This window comes from Oryctolagus cuniculus, chromosome 5 (genome assembly GCF_051225735.1).
Source record: "Oryctolagus cuniculus isolate XC-2025 breed Fujian yellow rabbit chromosome 5, ASM5122573v1, whole genome shotgun sequence".
Classification (NCBI taxonomy): Eukaryota; Metazoa; Chordata; class Mammalia; order Lagomorpha; family Leporidae; genus Oryctolagus; species Oryctolagus cuniculus.
The window spans coordinates 3,256,640-3,282,590 of NC_142871.1; the positions used below are offsets into that span (position 1 = coordinate 3,256,640).

General features: G+C 40.0%; 1 protein-coding gene across 12 annotated transcripts in view; it reads left to right on the forward strand.

Annotated features, from left to right (window-relative positions):
* Positions 1-25,951, forward strand: part of PDE10A (phosphodiesterase 10A) — a 645,525-nt gene that overhangs the window by 527,947 nt on the left and 91,627 nt on the right. For all 12 annotated transcript variants that reach the window (XR_016233540.1, XM_089332463.1, XM_070073294.2 and 9 more), the window contains 5 exons: positions 7,116-7,256; positions 9,228-9,383; positions 10,670-10,720; positions 11,390-11,448; positions 13,870-13,921. Coding sequence is in view for 11 of the 12 variants with exons in the window: in XM_089332463.1 (XP_089188589.1) it covers positions 7,116-7,256; positions 9,228-9,383; positions 10,670-10,720; positions 11,390-11,448; positions 13,870-13,921 (459 nt within the window). In the remaining variant the exon portion in view is untranslated. The remainder of the gene's footprint in view (positions 1-7,115; positions 7,257-9,227; positions 9,384-10,669; positions 10,721-11,389; positions 11,449-13,869; positions 13,922-25,951) is intronic.

Sequence of the window (25,951 nt, forward strand, 5' to 3'; positions counted from 1 at the left end):
ATAATAACACAACTCAAACACACTGAGATAAAAATTTTCAGGCTGTATAAACTAACATCAAGTGATAAGGAAAAGGACGAACATTCAGTGCAGTGTTTAAAACGCCACATCTCATTTTGGAGTGCCTGGGGGTGAGTCCTGGTTCCACTTAAACTCCAGCTGATGTGCACCCTACGTGGTTCCAGGTGATAACTCAAGTGCTCGGTCCCTGCCTCTCACGTGGGAGAACCAGACTGAGTTTTGGCTCCTGCCATCAGCCAGGGCCAGCTCGGGTTGTTACAGCCGTTTGGAGAGTGAACCAGCAATTGAAAGATCACTCTCTCTCTGTTCTCTAACTGCTTTTCAAATAAATATGTAAAAGAGAGTAAAGATGAGAAGCATTATAAAATTTTAAATAATTTTTATTTAGAAATCACAGAGCGAGAGAGAGAGAGAGAGAGCGAGCTCTCCCAACTGATGGCTCATTTCCAGTGTCCACAACTGAGGCTGGGCGAAGTTAAAGCCAAAAACCAATAACTCAACTGGGCCTCCCTTATGAGTGACAGGGGCCCAAGTGCTTGAGCCATTACCGGCTGCTTTCCAGGGGTCACATTAGCAGGAAGCTGGAACAGGAAGTGGAGCCGGGACCTTAACCCAGCCCTCCAAGATGGGATATAGGCATCCCAAGCAGCATCTTAAATACTACACCAAACAGCCACCCTGGGATCATAACACTTTGCACCTAAAAAGTAATTATTTATTTTTCTTGTAAGTTAATTTTGAAATTGATATGAAAATTATAATTTAAATTTGCTAGTAGAATTCACAGATGATAGTCCCATTACCAGAAAGGGAAAATTTAAAGAAAACATGGAAAGGTAGGCGGAAAATAGAAAGCAAACTAAATAGTTAATGCACTAAAAATTAAGCATAAAATATGATTGTGAAATTCATTATGTAATTCCAAGAAAATTACAAGGGTGGTAGACACAGCTATTGAAAGAAAAGCCCTGTTAAATCAGCTTTACAAAAATCCAAATTGTCCTTTGTTCCTGGAAAGTGCAGACCAAAGGAAAGCAGGTGCCGTAAAGTTAATCAGGAAGTTTAATTCAATGAATAAATGAAGTAAATTGGAAAAGGTCACTTTTTGTTTGTGATTGGTTTAGTCTACAATGAAGGGAGAGCTGTAATGAAGTTTCTACAATAGATATTTCGTGGGTTGAACTTTATAAAGCAAAATGCCACATACAATGGTCTTTCTGCCTTCTGCTTGTTGAATTCATTAAGTGGAGGACTAAGCCCATGGCTGTAAGGTAAATTAAAAGTACAGTATCACAGAAATTAAAAGAATAAAAGGAGGGATAACAAATTATGGGCTTATAATTGTATATATGGAATATATGAAATCTGTTCTCTTTATATAAATAATGAAAGATAGCTTTAAAATATTGCAATCTTTGTATTTAGATTTCCATAGTTATGAATGTTTTCAATTGCATGATGCACTCCAGTGGGTTTATTTTTAAGAATTATGGAAAGGAAGCTAGTTATTCATATTTCAAGTTCCAGAGGAATGTGGGACCCAATCATGCCCATCTGCGTAGAATTTATTTACTATCCAGTGCCATCTAGTGTTTCCGAAGGGGAATTACAGTGAGCGTAAATGTTTTTAATCTTAAAAAGTATTTCTAAAATTTAACTGGTTGTGAGTTGAAGTGTTCCCATTACAATGAAGTTTTATGGATAAAGTGATCTTTGAATTGCATGTGGAAAGGAAGGTGAGAGCAAGTGTTTACCAAAAGAAGTGGACATCTATTTGGTAGATACCAATAAATCAAATTTTCACATTTCATTAAAAAATGATGTTTTATAGCTTCATTAGCATGTTCTTTTGTTGATTTTCCTCCAAGTCATTTCTTTCTGCCACATTGTTTTTTATAATTCGAATGCTTTTACATGACATCACTGAATCAATTTACTTGTTATGACTACTAGTTGAAGTCATCTAACTTTAGAAATATGCACACAGTTTGGCTGTTTCGTGAGAAAACAGAAAAATTAAACACCATTATGTTTATCCCCTAACGCTAGCTGGCCTCCGATTGAGTTGACTTCCCGCTCTTGAGGCAGTGTCGTCTGTGTGAGTTGGGCCATGGGGGTGATAGCTGTGGTCCCCCAGCCCAGTTCCCAGGTGTGGGTGAGGATTCCGCACAGCCCTGCCCAGGCTGATGCCCTAGAGGCAGCTGGTCTCCTTTGGATAGGGTAATGATGGGTGCTGTTTGAATTCCCCCAATTTTTCCCTGTTTATACTTGTTTTTGTCTCCAGCCTAAAAAATATGTACACTAATAACATTTTTCATAAATCTATACAATATTAAAGTAAAAATTAATTGCAGACTCAATTCATGCTAGATTTTATAGATGAATTAGATACAATAAACACATGCCTAGGAGTCTTCCGGAAATATTATCTGAAGATGATTTCATTTATCCTTTTATGAAAATAGAGGGAGTATAATATTTTCATTTATCTTCTATTAACCTGAATTGTCTCATGAGTGAGATAATGATACTGGCAGGTTAAGCTGTTGGGACACTGGCATCTCAGACCTGAGTGCCAGTTCAAGTTCTGGCTACTCTGCTTCCCATCCGGTGCCCTCCTAATGCACCTTGGGGGCAGTGGATTAATAACCTGCAGTACTTGAGTTCCTGCCACCCATGTGAGAGATATGGACGGGTTTCCTGGTTCCCAGCTTTGGCCTGGCTGAACCTCAGCTGTTTCATCCATTTAGGGAGTCAGCCAGGGTCAGCCAGTGCATGCAAGATCTCTTTCTCTCTCTTACACACACTTTGTCTCTCAGTGCCTGAATTCTAGTCCTGGCTCTACTCTGGTTTCTGGCTTTCTATTAATGTGCACTCTGGCAGATGGCAGATGGTAGCCTAAGTTATTTGGTTCCTGCTTCCTGTGTGGAGGACCTTGACCGAGTTCCTGGCTTCTGGCTTCAGCCTGACTACGCAAGCATGGGCCAATGGATGGAGGCTCTCTTGGTCTCTCTGACTCTCAAATAAAATAAATAAAAAGCAGACCTTATTTAACAACAAGGAAATTTATATCATATTATAGAAAGCTCTAAAATTATATTAATTTTTAAAAATAAATCCCCTTCCCCTTTTGTAAATTTCTTGAAATTTAGTTACACATTTCTGAATATTAAAGTAGACTTTTCACTGATGAAAAATGCTGCATATATATATCTTTATTTAAATTATTATTTTGAAATATTAAGCAAAGTAAGTAAGACTTGCTTTGCTATAAAATGTACAAAAATTAAAACAGTCTGATGGAAAAATTAACCCAGTGTTGTGAAATTGAGTATTCAGAAACAGAATCAATTATACTGGAGGATTTGGTATATGATGAAAGTGGCAAATAAATAAGTGGGCGAAAGATAGCTATTCAATGCACGACTGTTCAGGGGACTATCTCTGTGTAGTAAATACAGCTAGATTTCATCAACCTTTTCCCATCCCTAAGTCTGTTTAAAATTCAGCCTTCCTCACTATCTGCAATTAACAGGAATGTATCAACTTATTCAGCTACAAAACAATAATCATAAAAATCAAATGTCACAAAACATTCGATTCAAACCAACAATTAATCTTCAGTCAGAAATGAAGGGAGCTTTTACATGGATGAATTGAATGGAGGCAAAAACGAGTCAATAAAGAGTGGAAACCCCCTGGTAGAGAGGACAGAAAGTGTGAAGTGTGCAGTAAACACGGGAAAAGGTGTTTGTTCTTAGATTAGTCCTCCTTTCAATTCTGCCTACGCTTCCGGCCTTCGTAACACAATGTACTCAATATCTTATTAACAGTTACCCTCGGCCAGCGCCGCGGCTCACTGCGCGGCTCACTAGGCTAATCCTCTGCCTAGCGGCGCCGGCACACCGGGTTCTAGTCCCGGTTGGGCCGCCGGATTCTGTCCCGGTTGCCCCTCTTCCAGGCCAGCTCTCTGCTGTGGCCAGGGAGTGCTGTGGAGGATGGCCCAGGTGCTTGGGCCCTGCACCCCATGGGAGACCAGGAAAAGCACCTGGCTCCTGGCTCCTGCCATCGGATCAGCGCGGTGTGCCGGCCGCGGCGGCCATTGGAGGGTGAACCAACGGCAAAGGAAGACCTTTCTCTCTGTCTCTCTCTCTCACTGTCCACTCTGCCTGTCAAAAAAATATAAAAAAAAAAATAAAAATAAAAATAAAAAAAAGTTACCCTCAGCTTTCTTTGGAAACATTTTTTTGGTAAATAGATGAATAAAATCATGAGTTAACTAGTAAATTAAGTATTCAGTTCCCACTGCAAAGAATTCCATAATTTTTCATAGCTATTGTGTATAGAGAAAGTTCACAGATTTTCTGAAATAATGAAAAGGTTTTTTAGTCTTTTATTTCAGCAAGCCTGATAGAAAGGCTAGCTTTCCATATACCCTGGGATGTGGCATTTGCTTATTTGTTGTGCATCACATAGAAACTCGACTTAGAGATAGTTTACCTTTTATAATATTAAATAAATCATCATATAATAATAGAAGAACATTTAAGGTATTCCACCATTATTGAACTGTACAGCTAAGTATAGCTTGAAGATGTTAAATTTAGCCATAAAATGCCCCTAGCTAAGTCATCTGGAAAAGACGTGTTATGTTTAACTTCAAACAAGCCAAGCCAACAACTAGGACTCAAAAAAGGGAAAAAAAAATCCAACACTACTGTTGGAAGCTTGTTCCAGAGTTTGCTTTCTGTTACTCTCATGGCATGTTGTTTTAAAAGTTTTTCAAACCACTCAGTTCAGTTTATTTGCTGCGGTTGTGTCTTTGGTAGAGAAAAGGAACAGTTGCTCGCATCCTTCTTATGATTAGCTTTCTCATGGTCTGATAAAATCACTGTCAGTTCTGACTTTTCTTCATGGTAGATATACCATAGCTAATTTTTTTGCAATCATTCTCTTACTGTACTAGGATCAATTTTCTACTCTTCCTGCAATCCTAAGACAGAGTGACGACAGCTGAGTTATACCTAGACAATGACAGATATGACATCTAGTGACAGAGCTGCTTTTTCTATCCTATTTGAATATTGGTTCATGATAGAAATACAGTAATGTAAAAAACATTGGCACTAATTTCTAGTTTTTTAATAAAAATATGTTCTTGTCATTTACCATGTTACATGTAATTTTTATCACAAGTACATAACATGCTTAAAACTTAATCCTATTTAGGAGAATCACAATATATTCTTCAGAAGCATTATACAATAGCAGATACTAATAAACCCAGCCTTAACCTTGTATGTACACTTGGGAATGTAAGAATTTTGAAATTAGCTTCTAATCACTTATAGTGGTGATTTTTTTTTAAAGCAGCCAGGGTTAAGCCAAGTTCTGCTTCCTTTCTCTTTCTTGCTGGTTTAGCTAAGGAGCTCAAGTTGACGGGATTTATTATCTTACAATTCTAAGAAAAATGTTTGAAGAGTTTTCTGATATTACAAATATTGAAAACTACTTATTTGTTAATAGATACTTGCAATTCACCATCTCACTCTTAAAATTACCTTGATTATAGTGAATATTAGTAGGAATATGTTTAGTTCAAGAAGGTTGTATAATACTGATTGAAAAGGTCTTCAGTCTTTTAAGTAACAGCAATCCATTTGAGATAAAGTAAAATGAAGTATAAGGAGAATTTACCTAAACTTTAATCTTTTTCAAATTTAGTAGATAATCCTGATAAATTATATTAAAATATTGCCCCCAAACCTTAAAGGATTTATTTCAATTAGCACTTTTTATTTAGTGGAAAATTGAGAATTATTATTGCTTTCATCAAAATAATGATCCTACTTTTAAAAATATCTTCAGTACTTTATTTTCCCACCCAATAATTCGAAAAATTTTGAAACATCACCCAGATGTGCCAAGAAGTTTGCACAGACTAAACCTGACTCTCTGTTGAGAGGCACTGGCATTGTAGTTCAGTGAGTTAAGCCACTGCCTGTGACGCAGGCATCCCATGTCTGGGTACCAGTTAAAGCCCCAGGTACTCTGCTTTCTATCCAGCTGCCCCCTGATGTGCCTGGGGAGGCAACAAGAGATGGCCCAGGGTCCTGGGCCCCTGCCAACCATTTTGGAGGCCAAGATGGCTTCTGGCTGCTGGCTTTGGCCTGGCCCAGTCCAGGCTGTCATGGCCAGAGTGAACCAGTGGATGAAAGATCTCTCTCTCCTCCTCCTCCTCCTCCCTCCCTCCATCTCTGTTGCTCTGCCTTTCACATAAGTTCAAATAAGTACTTAAAACGGATTCTGCCAAGAGAGAAATAATGTCCTGTGACTTGTAGCCACTGCTCCTGTTTCCAGATACACCTTGTGTCACATCTGTAGGAAGTTTGGGCAGAGGGTTTGTTTTTGGTATGAGATCGTGAGCCCAGTGACAAGATACATTTTTCTCCCATTTTGTTAATTTTTTAAAGATTTATTTATTTATTTGGAAGTCAGAGTTATACAGAGAAGGAGAGGCAGAGAGAGAGAGAGAGAGAGAGAGAGAGAGAGAGAAAGTCTTCCATCTGCTGGTTCACTCCCCAGTTGGCCACAACAGCCAGAGCTATGCCAATCCAAAGCCAGGAATCAGGAGCTTCTTTTAGGTCTTCCACATGGGTTCAGGGGCTCAAGGACTTAGGTCAAGCTCCGCTGCTTTCCCAGGCCATAACCGTGACACCACCTGGATAGGAAGTGGAGCAGCTGGGACTCTAACTGGCCCCCATATGGGATGCCAGCACTGCTGGCAGCGACTTTCCTCACTACGCCGCAGTGCCGGCCCCTGTTATTTTTAATTTATCTAAGTAGGAGGCTATCTGAAGGGATTTTGCACATGTGCTTTCATCAGAGACCTGTTCTGAAGCTATGACATTGTGTGTGAGTTTGCAATATGAAGGAACTTCTGTCCCAGGTACTCCAGTTTAATCGTGAAGCACCTTCCCTTGTTCCACATCTTTTCTTTTTCAATTGGCTCACAGACTTCTCATGGCCACTAAGTAACACCCAAGTGCCTTTTTGTACTGTGCAAATGTACAGGAAACTCTCACTCTTCCTAGAGCCTGTGTGTGTTCACCCCGCCGGGCTTAAAGGAAGGCAGGCCCCGCCTCGTCCCTGCCGGGCCCATCACCCAGGGTACGACCATCTCTGCCTACGTGGCCAAGTCCAGGAAGACGCTGCTAGTGGAAGACATCCTTGGGGTACGTGACCTTTTGACTCTTTGTGACAGTTCTAACCTGAAGTGTTTAGTTCAGAAGTAAGATATATATATATATAGTTTTTATATTATAGTTTAAGCCATTTCATTTTTTAAAAAGGAATGAAGCAAGATATAGATGAAAAATGAAAAATGAGTGTATATGTAAACTCACTTTTTGTGTTCAGAAAATCCTGTTTTACAATGCCCACTACGAGCTGCATTTGGACAATTCTTATTTCAGCACACGATGATATGAATAACGCAAAGCATATATTTATAGTCATTTAAGCTGAATGACTGCTGTGTTGTGTTTCGTGTCTTGCCAGGATTTATAAGGATAGAAATGAGTTAGCTATTGCTATTGGCAAACGACTTAAAAAATTTTTGTGATGTTATACATGTCCACCTGTTATTTTCATGAGTGTAGGGCTGGGCCACTCTGCTGATCTGGGCTGCAGTCTGCTGGGATTGCCCTGACTGTGGGGTCAGTTGGTCATCCTGTTGGGTGCTGGCTGGTCTCTGACGGTCCCAGGTCTCTGTGTATCTCACACCTTTCCAGGAAGGCCAGCCTGCAGTTTCTTATGAAGAAGTAGCTGGAGTCCAAGTGAAGTGAGTTTTCAGGTGTCGGCTTCACCACATTTAGTGCCCTCTCTTATGCAGAGCAAATCGCATGAGTGAGCTCAGGCTGTGCTGGGGGTGCTGACAGAGGTTCTGGGAACAGAGAGACAGACGTCCTCAGTGCAGCCTCCCCCCACCACACAGGGCTCTTCAAGACATCCATGGGGGTGTAGTTCGCAGAGCAGGTGTTGTGGTGCCCAAATAACTGAAATCCACATGTATGAGAGTCTTAGGAAAGCTAATGGAGTGTGTATTATGCAAAAGCTATGCACGGATTTCAAGGTATTGCACCAAAATAAATTTATCCTCCAATTTCATTTTCATGAACTTTTTGAAGTACATGGGAACATGTTAACGAAATGACACCACCTGAAGTACAGACTTTAAAAGCGAGAAGTACCAACAGGTATATAGATGTCAGGAATTGGCTCTGAGATAGCATTAAATTGAAATCATGTAACACGAGCTTTAATTTCATTTTTGCCACTAAGTATCTATATGACCGTCAACAAATCAGCTAGCTAGTTATTTTATGGAAAAAAAGAGAGAATGAAAGTTCAAAGTAGGTGCTATATATATTCATTTGAAGATGCCCTGTTGTATATGCGAGTTTTAAATTATCTGTAAGTTAAAGTAGAGATTTATAGTGTTGTTGATTCATGAAAAGATCTAATTCACACCTAACAGTTTCCTGCAGGCAGCAGGACTTCAACAAGTAGAATTGGTGTTTTTGATATTATTGCATTGTTTCCCTGTTTCCTTTGTCTGATTTTGCTAAGACAGAAAATTATTGAAGTTGGAGAACCAATTTCCTTTCTTATACTAAATAATTGATAATTATTAGATGATTTGAATATTTAACATGTGCTTTGAGATTCAATTTAGTGAGTATTTTTAACTTATTCTGTGTTGTCTTCACCTTAAAACGAGAAGACACAAATGTTCATGTGTGTTCCTGATCTGGTGTGTATGTGTAGACTAATGTTCACTGTGACATTGTCCATGTGCAGCCCTGAGGACGCTAGTGCACACAGAAGGTGATGGATAAGTGTCAGCCTGTATGATTACTTTTCACATTATTGCACAAAGTTAACCTTCCTTGTTCATTTATTAATTTTCTGCTACACCAGATAAAGACAAATTAAAGCCTTATTGACTTAAAGGTTTCAATATTCCTACAAATAAGCATTTTCTTGAACATAATTGGTGGTAACCATCATCACTTAGCTTTCCTTTGAAAAGACCTGCATATCATGGGTTACAAAACCATGGCAATTTCTGATAGAAATAAGAATCCTAACGTAATGATTTTGTTTCTTTCACTGACTTACAGCTTTTCCCTTTGGTTTTTCAGGATGAACGATTTCCAAGAGGCACTGGGCTGGAGTCAGGGACTCGTATCCAGTCTGTTCTTTGCTTGCCCATCGTCACTGCCATTGGTGATTTGATTGGCATCCTTGAGCTGTATCGGCACTGGGGCAAAGAAGCCTTCTGCCTCAGTCACCAGGAGGTGAGGTCTCCAGGCTGCCATTAGGACGGTTACCTGAGCCCCTCTCGTTAATACTGCTCATGAACACTCCCTGAGTGCATGAGTGAGTGTGTAATGCCACGTTTGCTCAGCAGTGTGTTTCTACTGGTGCTGATGCTTTTAAAAGCCTGTTTCTGTTTTGCTTTACAGTTATTTGTAGAAGAAACTGCTGAGATGAGGAATTCAGTGCTTTTTTTAAAAAAAATTGTGGAAATACATTTTAATAATAAAAAATATGCCACACTGTGAGTCAGATAAAGAAACGGGATAACTCTGGAGAGTTTTGGCCTCCTGGTTGCCATTATGTCTTCTTGAAATCGTCCTCTTCCTAGACTCTGTGTCCTGAAACACGGATCCAGTGTCCAATGTGTTTGGAAAACAGTGAGCTCCATTCACTATTCACTGAGCTGGAGCTGGCTCATCAATACTGAACCCAAACACTGAAACCATGTATTTAGCACGGCCAGCGTGAGCCCTGTCCACTTGCCTGAATGGCTGCATATCTCACCGGCACCCCAGGCTGGGCACTCCGGAGGCCTGCGGCCCAGGGCTCAGCCTTGCCTTTGCTCTTCCGTCTAGTGGGCGAGTGCTTGCCTGTCCGCTCGAAGCGCCCCCTGCAGGAAGCTCTGGGGTCCTGGCTGAGCACTTCAGCGATGTTGGCACCGCTGCTCCTCTGGGGTGCCTGCGGTCACCGGGGTACACTGCAGCGGTCTCCTGTCTTGTCTTTCTCCCCACAGCACGACCGAAGCCCTGCTGTTTGTCTTGTTTGGTTTACTGCTACTGGCAGAACCTAGAAGCTCCCTGTTGTGTCGTAGACACCTCGTGTGTCTGTGAAATGGATCAAAAACAAAAGGACTAATAGCCAGTGATTTAGAACTTTTCCCCTGGTACAGACACACGGCTTTTGCTTTCTAGAAATATCTCATCGGTTTCAAGTAGTCATTAGAGGCTTTCCTTAATATTCTTTTCGTTCAACTGAAGCATAATCATTTTATTTTAAAATCATTGTACTGTGGCTCTTTTTAGCAATCAGTTTGTCTTGCTGTTTATCCTAAAGTAAGACAAACAAGAGAGCATTAAGCTTAATTAAATAGAAAAGGAAGTATGGAAAGAAACATGTGAGTATTTGACACTTTGCCTTTGAAGAATATTTGAAAGTTCAGTGACCTTAGGACATTCTTCACATACATTTATGCTGAAGTCCTTTGTTGGGATGCCTACACGTTGCTAACAAATGCTTGTTTTCTTTATAAATACGGCCTTTTCAGGTTGCAACAGCAAATCTTGCCTGGGCTTCGGTAGCAATACATCAGGTGCAGGTGAGTCTGCAGTGATTTCCAGGGCTGCTGAAGAGAGAGGAGTGTAGCACTGGGGCCTGGAGTAGAGGTTAATAAAGACCTTAATGGTTTATTAGGCTGTTGTGCTGTTTCCAGTTGTTTGTTTAATCACTAAATGCTTTTCTCCTACCTTACATATCTTATGATTATTTCTATGGATTCTGTGTACATTAATGATAAATAATTCCTGAAACTTATATGCTTGCTAAACTTCTTATTTTCCACTGAAAGCAAGTTTTCACTGAAAATGAGCTAAACAGCCGCTCTCGTATTGCAACTTTCTGAGCATGGTGTGAAGTAGTTCTGAAGAGAGCTGGCAGTGGACTGCCTGGATCTGAATGCTGGCTCCACTGCTGGTTAACCCTGGAGTCTGAGTAATACTCCCAGCATCTTTACACCTCCATTAGAAAACGTCAGATCCCAAACTCACACGGCTTTGTGGTGATGGAGATAACGAAGTGCTTATAAGCCTAGAGCTATGTTTAGCACAACTGAAGTATTCAGTATATGTTAGTAGTTACGTTATTACCTTTTAAAGCAAGTTAGTGTTTTACACCATTCTTCAGTTAATAAGGTAAGTGGTATTCTGGGAGTTTCCTTGTTAAATGAGCAGTATCTCTTAGAATTAATAGCTATTATTTTATATGGCAGGTGTGCAGAGGCCTTGCCAAACAGACTGAATTGAATGACTTTCTACTCGACGTATCAAAGTAAGTGTTCATTTCTCAGGATGTGGCGGCCCTTATCGATCAGCGGCCTGAATTAGGTGCAGGCCCTGGCAGTGATAGATTGCTCTCTACTGTGGCCAGTAGCTGCAGAGACACAGCTGTCCCAAAGAACGGTCCCTCCTACTGTGGACCGTACAGTCACACAGGAAACGGTCCCTCCTACTGTGGACCGTACAGTCACACAGGAAGAACGGTCCCGCCTACTGTGGACTGTACAGTCACACAGGAAGAACGGTCCCTCCTACTGTGGACTGTTCAGTCACACAGGAAGAGCGGTCCTGCCTACTGTGGACCATACAGTCACACAGGAAGAGCGGTCCCGCCTACTGTGGACTGTTCAGTCACACAGGAAGAACAGTCCAGTCTACTGTGGACTGTTCAGTCACACAGGAAGAACGGTCCATCCTACTGTGGACCGTACAGTCACACAGGAAGAACGGTCCCTCCTGCTGTGGACCGTACAGTCACACAGGAAGAACGGTCCCTCCTACTGTGGGCCGTACAGTCACACAGGAAGAACGGTCCATCCTACTGTGGACCGTTCAGTCACACAGGAAGAATGGTCCCTCCTACTGTGGACTGTTCAGTCACACAGGAAGAGCGGTCCCTCCTACTGTGGACTGTTCAGTCACACAGGAAGAATGGTCCCTCCTACTGTGGACCGTACAGTCACACAGGAAGAACGGTCCCTCCTACTGTGGACCGTACAGTCACACAGGAAGAACGGTCCCTCCTACTGTGGGCCGTACAGTCACACAGGAAGAACGGTCCCTCCTACTGTGGACCGTTCAGTCACACAGGAAGAGCGGTCCCTCCTACTGTGGACTGTACAGTGTACAGTTACATTCTCATCCATGTTCATTTCATAGGTGACACAGCTGTCCAGGAAGAATGGTCCATCCTATTGTGTTACATTCTCATCCATGTTCATTTCATAGGTGAAGGACTGCAAACGGCCATGTGTATGTCATGATCTTAATTTTCAGTTTGACTTGTATTTTCTCAGTTGATTAACTTAGAGCACATTGGCAATACTAAAAAAATCTCATTTTTTCAAAGAGAATACTGGTGATGGTAGGAAAAAAAAGTTCTAATTTATTTTTCCTGGCTGGGCCAGGCCAAAACCAGGAGCCAGGAGCTTCTCCTGGATCTCTCACATGGTTGCAGGGGTGCAAGGGCCCAGGCATTTGAGACAGCTTCCACTGCTTTCCCAGGCACATTAGCAGAGAGCCGGACAGGAAGTAAAATAGGTAGGACTTGAACCGGCACCATGTGGTATACCAACGCTATAGGCAGAGGATTAACCTAAGCCACAGCACTGGCCTCTGTGATTCTGGATATTAAATTCTTGTTATAGGGGAGACTGTCTATATTTGATCCATGTAATTAATTGCTGAAATATGACCATTTTTTTTTGATCCTCTAAACCAACTCTTCTACCAAACAAAATTAAACATAATGCCTCTGGGACATGATATTATCACTTCAGAATGCATAGAGAAGGCCATGGTCCTTTCTTGCTCGGTATTTTAATATTCCGCAAGTTGCCCAGAGTCAGCTGAATCCCTCACATGATACTTGAATCCATTCCCTTTCGTTTTCTCCCCAGTGGGAAATTCGCTCACTTCACCATCTTCCTTGTATTCTTCAGTGCATAGTGTAATGAAGTGCGCTCTAAATTCCAGGGGCTTCACGCTAAATAATTTTCCTTTTAAGTAAAAGGTATTGTCCATTACTTATGCGTTATCTTAATCCTGAGTGCATGGTTAATACACAAACCTAAACTGAAAGCATATTTATCCAGCAGCGCTGAATTGAGTTCTTTGCATTTTCCTACAATACATGTCTATTGATTTATCTTTTTATCAGATTTACATTTTAATGTATGTGCCATATACCTCTCATTTACTTGCATTCATAAATGATGAATGTATATTTTATTTATGTCTAGTCATGAGATCTACATCATTACTTACATTCTGATATTTCTTCTCAAATTAATTACATTGTTTAATACAGTTAAAGTAAAATTTAACTTCTTCCAACTTTCAGTGATAATTTTTCTTTTAACTGTGTTGATCAGTGGTGAATATACATATCAACTATTCATGTGTGATTTTAGTTAAGTGCCTCAAACTTTCTATCTGCATTGGAATATACCAATAAAATAATTACCAAATGCCTCCCCTGGGGTGAGGGTTCTTATGGTAAGGCCCTGATAACTTTCATGTGTCTCTTTGAAATAACCTTATGGATTGCTTCCACAAAAGGACAGAGTGAAACAATGTATGCCTTGATGTTTATTATTTAAGTATAGACAAAGTCAGGAAATGTATTCAAAGTTTAAGATGTACTGTGATCTAAATTAAGATTACTTACAGGATTTATGTGTTTTTTTTTCAGAACATATTTTGATAACATAGTCGCAATAGATTCTCTACTTGAACACATAATGGTATGTTGCCATCTGTTTTGAAATTTATTTAAAATTATAGGCCTAATGTATGGTGTAACAATTTAATTTATTAGACACACAAGCTCTTTTAAATATTACAGAATGTGGTACTTAGGAATCTACTTCGATTTGTTTGTTACTTCTGCTAGTTTTATGTGATTTGCTAATGTTCTATGCCATTCTAGTGGATTGTCTTCATCTTCTTAATGTCTTTTTTTTTTAAAGATTTATTTTTTTATTTGAAAGTCAGAGTTACATAGAAGAGAGGCAGAGAGAGAGAAAGAGAGACAGAGAGAGAGAGAGAGAGAGGGAGAGAGGGAGGGAGGGAGGGAGAGGTGTCTTCCGTCTGCTGGTTCACTCCCCAAAGGGCCTCATGGCCAGAATTGCACCAATCCAAAGCCAGGAGCCAGGAGCTTCTTCTGGGTCTCTCTCACAGGTACAGAGGACTTGAGCCATCTTCTACTGCTTTCCCAGGCCACAGCAGAGAGCTAGATTTGGAAGTGGAGCAGCCAGGTCTCAAACCAGCACACATATGGAATGCCGGCACTGCAGGCAGTGGCTTTACCCGCTACACCACAGCACCAGCACATTAGTGGTTTTTAAAACAACCAAGAAAGGGGCCAGTGCTGTTGTGCAATGGGTTAAAGCCCTGGCCTGAAGCACTGGCATCCCATATGGGCACCAGTGCGAGTCCCGGCTTCTCCTCTTCCAATCCGGCTCTCTGCTGTGGCCTGGGAAAGCAGTAGAAGATGGCCCAAGTGCTTGGGCTCCTGCACTCATGTGGGAGACCTGGAGGAAGCTCCTGGCTCCTGGCTTCAGATTGGCGCAGCTTCTGCCGTTGCAGCCATGTAGCCATCTGGGGAGTGAACCAGCGGATGGAAGACCCCTCTCTCTGTCTCTGCCTCTCTGTAACTCTGTCTTTCAAATAAAATAAAATAAAGCTTTTTTAAAAAATAAAATAAAGCAACAAAGATGAATTTTTAATTTTAGTGAAAGTCAATTATCTTTTCTTGTGTTGTTCATGCTTTGGTGTCGTATTTAAAAGTCCAGTGCCAAATCTGACATCCTGAGGTTCACCTGAACGTTTCTCCTAAAGGACTTATGGTTTAAGCTTTGACACGTGGATCTCTTATATGTTGAATTAATTTTTGTATATGACAAGAAGTGAGGGAAGTAAGGTTACAGATGATTTTTCCAGGTGACCATACAGTTTTCCCAGCACCTTTTGTTAAAAATAAATAAAGAGTCTCTCATCTTTGAATGGTCTTGCCAAAACTTATTTGAGTATAAACATAATGGTTTTCTTTCTGGACTCGATGAAGGAGTAGTCAAAAGGTCATGAAAAATTCATATTATGAAAAATAAATGGATGAATGATTTTTATTTTTTTTAATTTTCATTTTTGGGGTATTTATTGGAAAGGCAGAGTGATGAGACAGAGAAAAGGATCTCGCATCTAGTGATTTACTCCCCAAATGCCCACGACAACCAAGGCTGGGCCAGGCTAAAAGCAGGTGGCAAGATGGCAGTTTGGGTCTCTCACTTGGGTGCAGGGAGCAAACCTCTGGAGTCATCCTCTGCTACCTCCCAGGGTGCATATTCATGAGAGGCTGGGATCAGTAGCAGAGCCAGGACTTGAACCAAGCACTCTCAAATATGGGATACACACTGCCCAAGGAGCATCTTAACTGCCACACAGCATGTCTACCCCAGATATTAAAAAAAGTACCAATAGAAACATGTATTGATTCAAAATTATCATGAACTTTCTGAAGTCCTCTCGTATATCTGTTTTGATTCTAGTACTACAGTATTTTAATTTGGGGTGTATCATAATAATATTGACAATATAATATTATTAACCCACATGAGCATGAACTATGTTTCAATTTACTTTAGTTTTCTTAAGTTTTTCAATGTTTTTTAGTTCTTAAAGAGTGAATATTGATTTCATTTTGGTCAAATTATTCCTACATATTTTTAATACCTATAAAAATGGAATTATTCAATAAAATTTATTGTGGCATATTGATCTTGTATCCTACCACCATCAATGAACTCATCATGAGTTATAAGAATTTCTCAGTGTATTCTTTAAGATTTTCTGTATATTTGATCCTATTATCTGTGACTAGAGAAGGTTTCATCCCTTCTTTCTAATCTATATGTCCTGTTTCTTTTACTTGCATTAATCACCCCTGCTAGAATCTATGGCTCTATATAGAATAGAACTGGCAAGCGTTGACATTCATATCTCGTTCAGTTTTTTTGTTAGGATTTATTTATTTATTTATTTTAAAGACTCTCTTCTCTCTCTCTCTCTCTCTCTCTCTCTCTCTCTCTTTCTCTCTCTCTCTCTCTTTCTTTCTCTCTCTTACACACACACACACACACATAGAATCTCCCATCTCCTGGTTCACTCCCCAAATGGGTGCAATGAACATGGCTGAGCCAGGCCAGACAGAAGCCTGGAATTCCATCTGGGTCTCTGACATCGGTAGCAGAGGCCCAAGCACTTGGGCCATCCTCTGCTGCTTTTGCAGGTGCATTGACAGGGACCTGGATCGAAAGTGGAGCCACTGGGACTCTAACCAGCATCCATGTAGGATGCTGGTGCCACAGATGGTGGCTTTACCCACTGTGCCATGGCACTGGCCCCTGTGGACATTCGTGTTGTGTTCTTGCTCTTAGGGGAGGAGCATCTAGTTTCCCATGATTATGTAAGAAGTTTGCTCTGGGTTTCTCATCGATGGCCTTTTATCAGGTTATAGAAGTTCCCTTCTATCCTAGATTTTTAGATTTTGTCAAATAATTTTTATGTATCAAGATCTTTGTTACTGTTTTTTATCAGTGTCAATACATCAATTATATCTATTGATTTTTGAATAGTTAACCTTGCATTCATGTGATGTATGATTTATTAATTTTATAGAAAACCTGAGTTTATACCTTCAGCATGGTGATTTACCACCCAAAACCATTCTCTTATTTTTAATTTATTTTTTTAAAGAGACATTTATTTATTTGAAAGGCAGGGTTATGTGGGGTGGGGTGGGGGCCAAGGGAAGGGATGCCTTACATCTGCTGACTCACTCCCCAAGTGAGGACATAAGCAGGGAGCTGGATCTGAATTTGAGCGGCAGGGACTCAAACCAGTGCCCATCTGGGATGCCGGCATAGCAGGCAGTGGCTTAACCTGCTGCACTACAACGCCGGCCCCTAAATTTCCTCAAAACATATTTTAATGGATGTAGTGATAATGATGCCTCATATTTATAAATTATTTTTCTAGTATATAGTCTTGGATTTTTAATCTAGAGAGTGATTTCTAGTGTTGATAATCGTAGGAATAGTTCTCGTGGTTCTTCTCCTCTTCATGCAGCACTTGCTTCCGTTCTAGCACCTAGGAACTCTGCTGAACGGAAGCGGTAACTAGCAAAGTGAATGTGCATGTTTGCCTTCATACTTATAAATCACTATACATATTTGTCATTAGTCCCCTAGGAGATACTACATATGAATTAAATGTTTTCTCTTTATCCTTACATGCCATGAGTTTGATTCTGATTGAGTGTTGGATATCATCAAAGTTGGATACTGTCAAAATTTTACAAGCAGTTAAAATAATTCTTATAGTCACTTGGAATGGGAAATTATTTTATTACTCAAATGTTAAATCACTCTTTCATTGATCGTGGAAAACCTATTTAATTATAGCATATTCTTAAAAATACCTTTTATTGGGGCTGGCGCTGTGGCGTAGCAGGTAAAGCCAGCACCTGCAGTGCCGGTATCCCATATGGGTGCCGGTTTGAGTCCCGACTGCTCCACTTCCCATCCAGCTCTCTGCTGTGGCCTGGGAAAGCAGTAGAAGATGACCCATGTGGGAGACCTGGAAGTAGCTCCTGGCTCCTGGCTTTGGATTGGCACAGTTCCAGCTGGCCAATTGGGGAGTGAAAAAGTGGATAAAGACCTCTCTTCCTCGGCCTCTCCTCTCTCTCTGTAACTCTGACTTTCAAATAATGAATAAATCTTTAAAAAGAAAACTTTTATTTATTTTCATTGTATTTTAAAGGCAGAGAGAGGTAGAGAGAGACAGAGAGAGACAGAAAGATACCTTTTATTTGCTGATCTACTTCTCAAATGCCCCCAACAGTTGGAGAAGTGCCAGACTGAAGCCAGGAGCCTGGAATTAATCCAGGTCTCCTACGTGAGTGGCAGGGAACAAAATACTGGAGCCATCCCTGTTGCCTCCCAGGGTGGCTGTAAGTAAGAAAGTGGAATCAGAAGGAGGAGCCGTGATTTGAACCCAGACTCTCCAACAGGGGTGTCTAAGCAGTGTCCCAACTACTGCGCCAGTCATCCACTCCTGTCATGTATTCTTAACTACTGGATTGGTTATTAATGTTTACTTCAGATTTTGCATTTCAGTAGTTTCCTTGTTTTCCTATTCTTGGGTAGTTTTGGCATTGGGTCACGCCTCTCTTCATCAATGAGACATTGTTCATTCTTTTATGTGAAAATGGCTTGAATAATATATGAGTTGTTTTCCCTTTATGGTTTAGTATGAATCAGTTGTAAAACCATTTAGGTCTTACTTGGGGGAAGATATGATTCTATTTTAAGTATATCCTATGATATTGGCTCCTACAGGTCTTCATTTACCCACTAATGCTGTATTTCGTGGATATCTGTTATATTCCTCAAATGGTATAGCAGCTAGAATTATAAACTGGTCATCAAAAACCTTCAAGATCTCTGTCCTCATTGAGACACTGGTCTAATGGGGGAGACAGACATAGTCAGATAGCAGCACATATGTAAAATTGCAGTCCCAGTGAGGGCTTTGCTGCAGCTGAACACGGTGCTCTAAAAGCTCATAAGAAAATCTGACCTAATTGATGAGACTGTGTGAAAGTTACAGCGACAAAGACAGAAAACGGGGGTGCTGCTTTAGGGGAGAGGCATCAGGAGACCTAGAAGGACCAACTTATCCAGACTGTGGAGGGATTTTTTTTTTAATTTTAATGCCTTTTAAACTACATGGTGCAAGATCAGATCGGAATTTGATCCCCTATGTTAGGGGAGGTGAGAGGAAAGTCTTCGATAATATAGATAAGATTTCTCTTTTCCACATAAACAGATGTTCAGATTCCCAGGTGATCATTTATTCTACCTCAGTGTTCTCAATGGAGGTGATGCTGACACTTGGAGAAGGTTTATCTGTACACAAGGGTGCCCTGGCCATTACAGCTGTGTGAATCAGGCACCAGGCATACCCGATCTTCACTGGCTCGTTGTAACAAATGGAGATGCCTGCACTTGTTTCAGATTTTTCGTGGTCTAAATGGCTCAGCTCCCAGTTAGGAATTAGTGAATTAGACTTTCATATTGAATTTTATGCATTTTCAGTTACTTATATTGCTGTATCTGAAAACATTAACTACTGCATTCAGGTTATCTTGAAAGAATCAAAGGCTCATATCAATTAAAAGTCCTTGAAGATTGAGAATTCTATAATTACTGGACATGATGGCTCAAATTATATTGTCAGGAATGTGTCTTTTACTATTTTCTTGTTAAGCTTACTTCTGTAATCCTTATTCTCAGTCTCTGTGTGCTTGATGGCAGTCCCAGCCCTGTTTTCAGAGGAGATATTTAGTTTTCTGATCGACTCCCATGCCTTAACAAGAAAAGAAAATGTAGAAATCATACACAGAGACTCAACAGCATTCTCCTGAATGAACAGTGAGCCATAGAAAAAATCAAAAGGGAAATAAAAAATTCCTTGAGACAAATGAAAATACAGTATATCAAAACTCATGGAGTATAGTAACCAGTGTTAGGAGGAAAGTTTATAGCTGTAAGTGCTTTTATCAAAAAAAAATGGAAAGGTATCAAATAATCTAACAGTGTATCTCAAGGATGTAGAAAAACGAGAAAAAAAACTAAATGCAAAATTAGTAGGATGAAAGAAATAATAAAAATTAGAGAAGAAATAAACAGATAAACAAAATAGAAATAAAAATGCAAAAGTCAGTGAAATGATGACCTGTGTTGTCAAGAATAAACAGTTTATCAACCATTGACCAAGTTAAGAAAAAAAGAGAAGACTCAAATCTATAAAATCAAAGATGAAAAAGGAGATACTACAACTGATACCACAGAGATACAAAGAATCGTTAAGAAATATTATGGTGACCAGTGCTGTGGTGCAGTAGGTTAGTCCTCTGCCTGCAGTGCCAGCATCCCATATGGGCACTGGTTCTAGTACCAACTGCTCCTCTTCTGATCCAGCTCTCTGCTATGGTCTGGGAAAGCAAAAATGGAAGATAGCCCAAGTGCTTGTCTCCTGCACCCATGTGGGAGACCCAGAAGAAGCTCCTGGTTTCAGATTGGCCAAGCTCTGACCTTTGCAGGCATTTGGGGAGTGAACCAGCAGATGGAAAACCTTTCTCTCTGTCTCTCCCACTCACTGTAACTCTGCCTCTCAAATAAATAAATAAAAATATTAAAAAAATTATGAACAATTATATTCCAACAAGCTTAAAACTCTAGAAAGAATGGACAGATTTCTGGACACATGATTTACCAAAATTGAGACATGAAGACTTAGACAACCTGAATAGATCAATAACATAAGGTTGAAGTTAAATTAGTAATAAAGAATCCACCAGCAAAGAAGAGTCCATGACCAGATGGCTTCACCACTGAAGACTACCACACTTTTAAGGAGGGAATAGCACCAGTTCATCTCAGACTACTCAAAACAATTGAACTAGGCACCCTTCAAAACTCGTGCTTTGAGGCCAGCATTACATTAATTCCAAAAGTATCAAAGATATAATGGAAAAGAGAACAATGGTCCAATATCCCCGATGAACCAGAGATGCAAAAATCCTCAACAAAATACTAGCAAATCAAAGCCAACAGGACATCAAGTGCAACAGAATGGATGCAACTGGAAGCTGTTATTCTTAGTGACATAAGTCAGTCCCCAAAAGACAGATTGTTTTTTTCTGATATGTGGCTTAATATAAAATACAAAAATATGTACAGGAATGAAACAGACATCTTGTGATACTATTGTTTTTAAGCGCCTGTTTATACTCTTGTGGAATGGTGATCTTCCTACTTTTTACTTGTTGAATATTATAATTACTGAACTAAGCCTATGATTATAGATGAAATTATTTCTTTGCAAAAATTAAAGAAAAGGGATGCAAGGAAGGAAGAGGATTGAGGGAGAGAGAAGTGAAGAGTGGAAAGTATGGTTATCTTAGAACAATACCTATGAAATACATGATATTTGTTCTCTTTATATTAATATAACTTTTTAAAAAATAATCAGAAAAATATGATACTGACATAAAAATACACAAGTAGACCAATAGAATAGAATAAAATAGAAACCTGAGAAATCTACAACCAACTAATCTTTGACAAGTGTGCGAAAACCATTCTCTGGAGAAAGAACAGTCTCTTGAACAGAGTGTTGGAAAATTTGATTTCCATATGGAGAAGTTTGAAGCAAGACCCCTATGTTACACACTATACAAGAATCAGCTCAAATTGGATCAAGGATTTAAACTTAGCACTTGAAATTATAAACCTACTAGGGAAAACAAAAGGAGAAAACTGCAAAACATTGGCCTAGGCAAAGAGTCTGGAAAAGACCCTACAAGTGCAGGCAATGAAAACAACATAGACAGATTTTAAGAAGCTAAGAAGCTTCTGCATGACAAAGGAAACATTTAACAAGGTGAATAGCACCTGACAGATGGGAGAAAATATTTGCAAACTCTGAAACTGATAAAGGATTAATATTAGGAGTATATAAGGAGCTCAAGAAACTTAACATCAAAACAAATAATTCTATTAAGAAATATAAAAAGGATATGAATAGATTTTCTTTTCAAAGAAAAATTACAAATGGTTAATAGACACATGAAAAAATGTTCAGGATCACTTACCATTAGGGAAATGCAGATAAAACCACTATGTGGTATCATGTCACTCTAGTTAGAATGACAGTTATCCAGAAATCCAAAAACAATCAAATTTTTGCAAAGTTGTGGGGAAGTGTACACACTATTGGTGGGACTGCAAATTAGTACAATCATTGTGGAAGACAGGGTGGAGATTTAAAAAAAAAACAAAACGATAGTTCTGTGTTGTTCTATATGTGTTCCCAGCTATCCCACTTCTGGGAACACATCCACAGGATGTGAAGTCACGTGGGAAGGACACCTGTACTCCCATGTCCATAAGCTGTCCATTTCATAGCAGCACAGCTGTGGAATCAGCCATGATGTCCATCAGCTGATGAACAGAGTAAGAAAAGGGGTGAGATATTAGTCATTAAAGAATGAAATCCTAACATTTGCACCAAAATAGATGGAACCAGGGATCAGCTAGACCCAGAAAGACAGATATCATGTTTTCTCTTATTTGTATAAGTTAATACAGAATCACTATGTTCCTGCATCTGTACATATATAATTTATATACCTTAAATAAAATTTAAAATAAATGAATGAATTATTTAATAAGAAAGTAAGATAAAAAAGAAAGGCAATACAGAGCACAGAAGGTGTGCGGTTGTCGTATTAGTTGGTATATGGTTGCAGACCTGCTTCACTGAGTTACACCATGTAAGATGACAGAGTACCCTTCTCCACCGTGTGCTCATTGTCATGCGTCTCATACCTTGTGATAGTAACATCTCTGTGTTCTAGAAAAATAATGTATGTGTGGATGTGTATAATATCTGCGCGTGTAGAGTGAATTTGTGAGAATGTTAAAATTGACAAATCTAAACTTAAAAAATTAAAAACCTAATAAATGGGGGAAAAAAAGCTGATTCTCTTCAGCTATTATATTTCTTCTTGTTTCTCAGATGTAACATAGGCCCCTAACATCAGTTGTCAAGATGTGCCTGATAGCAATCTATCCAGTTAACTTTTTAAAAAGATGTATTAATTTATTTGAAAGGCCGAGTTCCGGGGGTGGGGGGGGGCAGAGGCAGACAGACATAGAGAGACACGGAGTAAGACAGAGACATCTTCCATCTCCTGCATCACTCCCAGCAGCTGCACTGGCCGGAGTTGGACCGGAGCCAGGCCCGTCTGAAGCCAGGAGCTTCTTTTGAGTCTTCCTCATGGGTGCCACTGCCTTCCCAGACACAGTAGCAGGGAGCTGGATCAGAAGTGCAGCACTCAGGACTCGAACCAATACACATGTGGGAAGCAGGCGTCTCAGGCAGCAGCTTTGCCTGCTGTGCCACAGTGCCAGCTCCTATCCAGTTAACTTTACTAATGGTTTTTGTGATGTTTGACATTTACAAATAATAATAAATTAGCCCAATACTGAATTATTAATTGTTCATACATGAACTCTTATAACTTTGAAGTGTGTGAATACACAAATAGGGCCTTCATAAGTCAGTATGTAGTTTTACAGCTTTTATACAGAGGAAACTTGAGGTTTTAGTGCAAAAGTAAGGAAATTCCGGAGTTTCAGACATATTTTCAGTAGTGGAACCAGAACTGAAATCCAGGTCTTATTTCAAAGCCTGTGAATTTTTACTAAGTTTCCCCTCAGATGTGATGCAGTGATAATTCCACACCTCACACAGCACTCTCTCCTTTAGAAAATGCTTTCATTTATTTTATGTCAGGTGCTCACACCACCAGCTCTAAGAAGGCAGGGCAAGCATTTTTTTCCGATTTGACTAGAAAATGCTGTTGAATATAGTGTTACACAACTGTAATGTGAAGTTATCAATATCTGTTTTTAAAGAGTTTCAAATTTTTTATTTTTTTAAACTTTCATTTAATAAATATAAATTTCCAAAGTACAGCTTTTGTATTACAATGGCTTTTTCCCCCCATAACCTCCCTCCCACCCGCAACCCTCCCATCTCCCGCTCCCTCTCCCATTCCATTCACATCAAGATTCATTTTCAATTATCTTTATATACAGAAGATCAATTTAGTATATATTAAGTAAAGATTTCAACAGTTTGCACCCACACAGAAACACAAAGTGTAAAATTCTGTTTCAGTACTAGTTATAGCATTAATTTACATTGAACAACACATTAAGGACAGAGATCCTACATGGGGAGTAAGTGCACAGTGACTCCTCTTGTTGGCTTAACAATTGATACTCTTGTTTATGGTGTCATTAATCACCCTAGGCTCTTGTCATGAGTTGCCAAGGCTGTGGAAGCCTTTAGAGTTCGCCAACTCTGATCTTATTTATACAAGGTCATAGTCAAAGTGGAAATTCTCTCCTCCCTTCAGAGAAAGGTACTGTTTTCTTTAGTTATCAGTATCTTTAACAAAATAGCCTTGAGAAGGAAACAAAGAAGGACCTTGCCCTACGTTGGAGTGCCTGGGATAAACTCATGGTTCTGGCCGCTGACTCCAGCTTCCCATCGATGCTGACCCTGGGAGGTGGTGATGATGGCTTCTTGCTAATGAGCACTCTGGGAGACAGTGGGAGCTGGGGTGTGGAACAGGTGGCTGAGTCCCTGCTACCCATGTGGGAGAATCAGACTGAGTTCCAGGCTCTTGGGTAAGGCCTGCCCCAGACCAGGCTGTTAAAGATAGATGGGACATTGGGACATCCGTATTCCCTCCCTCCCTCCCTCTCTCCCCACCTTTCTCCTACACCCCCATCTTTCAAATGAAAAACAAAAAATTTAAAAATTGTCTTCCACTTACAAGTAATTGTACATGTGTGGGTCACTTTTACAATGACTTTTTGATGGCTTAGAATTCATGACTATTATATAGCTGGGTGTCTCTTAAAGTCCTTTTCAGCATCTGAGGTTTATATTAGACTGGAAACCTACATGGGGTAGAAATGTCATGCTAATCATGTTTAAGCATAACCCTGTTTAACCACCTATCTGTAACTGATGTTTCCAGATTTTGATATATGCCGTGACATCAGCAAGTAATAAGCATGTTGCATCTCCTGTATAAACCTCAAATGTGTTTTCTTGCTTAAATGCATGCTAGTGATTGTAACGTATCTGTGTCTTAATCTTACCAGATTTTACGGAACATAACTTAATCTTTAATTATGTCAGATCATTATTGTTCTTGAGTAATTCACAGTCTCATGAGTTTATAGAGCAGCTGGGTATTCCTTCTTGGTGGGGTTTTACATTTTCTAAGCCGATGTCAGCAGCGTTTTCTTTGCTTCGGGACAGATAGTAAAGTTTATGCTTTGTGGCCCACACCGTCTTGCAGCTGCTCAGCTGTGCTGTAGCAGCACCATAGATAACACAGAAATAAATGAACATGGCTGTGCCCCGGTGCAACTTGGCTCACAAAAACCCAGTGCACTGGGCTTGGCATGTGGGTTGTAGTTGGCTGGCTCTGCCACGGGCCTTTGGAACATGAAGAGGGGAAGAGAAGCGGCTGATGGTATCATAGAGCTCGCAGGCTGATCCTGGAGGCCAGAGTCATCTGGGCTCTGCTGCTCATACCCCTCCGAGTGTGCAGCCCTGCAGAGCAGGCACAGCCAGTATTTTCTGAGTGGATGAGTGTAGTTTTATAGTGGAAGTAGGCACAAGCATGTATTACAAAGGTGGTGAAGCATACCTACCCACTCTGATTTCTTTTTATTAGATCTGTAAGTGAATTTTTATATGGGACTTTGTATTTTCCTCTGGCTGCCAGGGGGGCCATGTTCATTTTGCATGCATTTTTATGAAAGGTGTTTTTCTAGAATTCTACATCTCTGAGGAATAATTTCATGGCTAGATCTGTACAGTAGAGGTTGATAGAATTCTCAATATAGGTAATGATAGTATTCATGGCATAATTGTAGCCTCAGCTCAGGCAGCGGGAGATGTTAGGCATTAAAGAAATGTTTGTTGAAGGAAATAGACAAATGATGAAATGAACGTACAGTTTTATATTTGGAAATGTAAAAGCATTGGCCAAGGAAATTGCTGGTATGTGTTCAAATGCTAAATCCACCATTTACTAGCCATGTAAAAGTAGGACACAT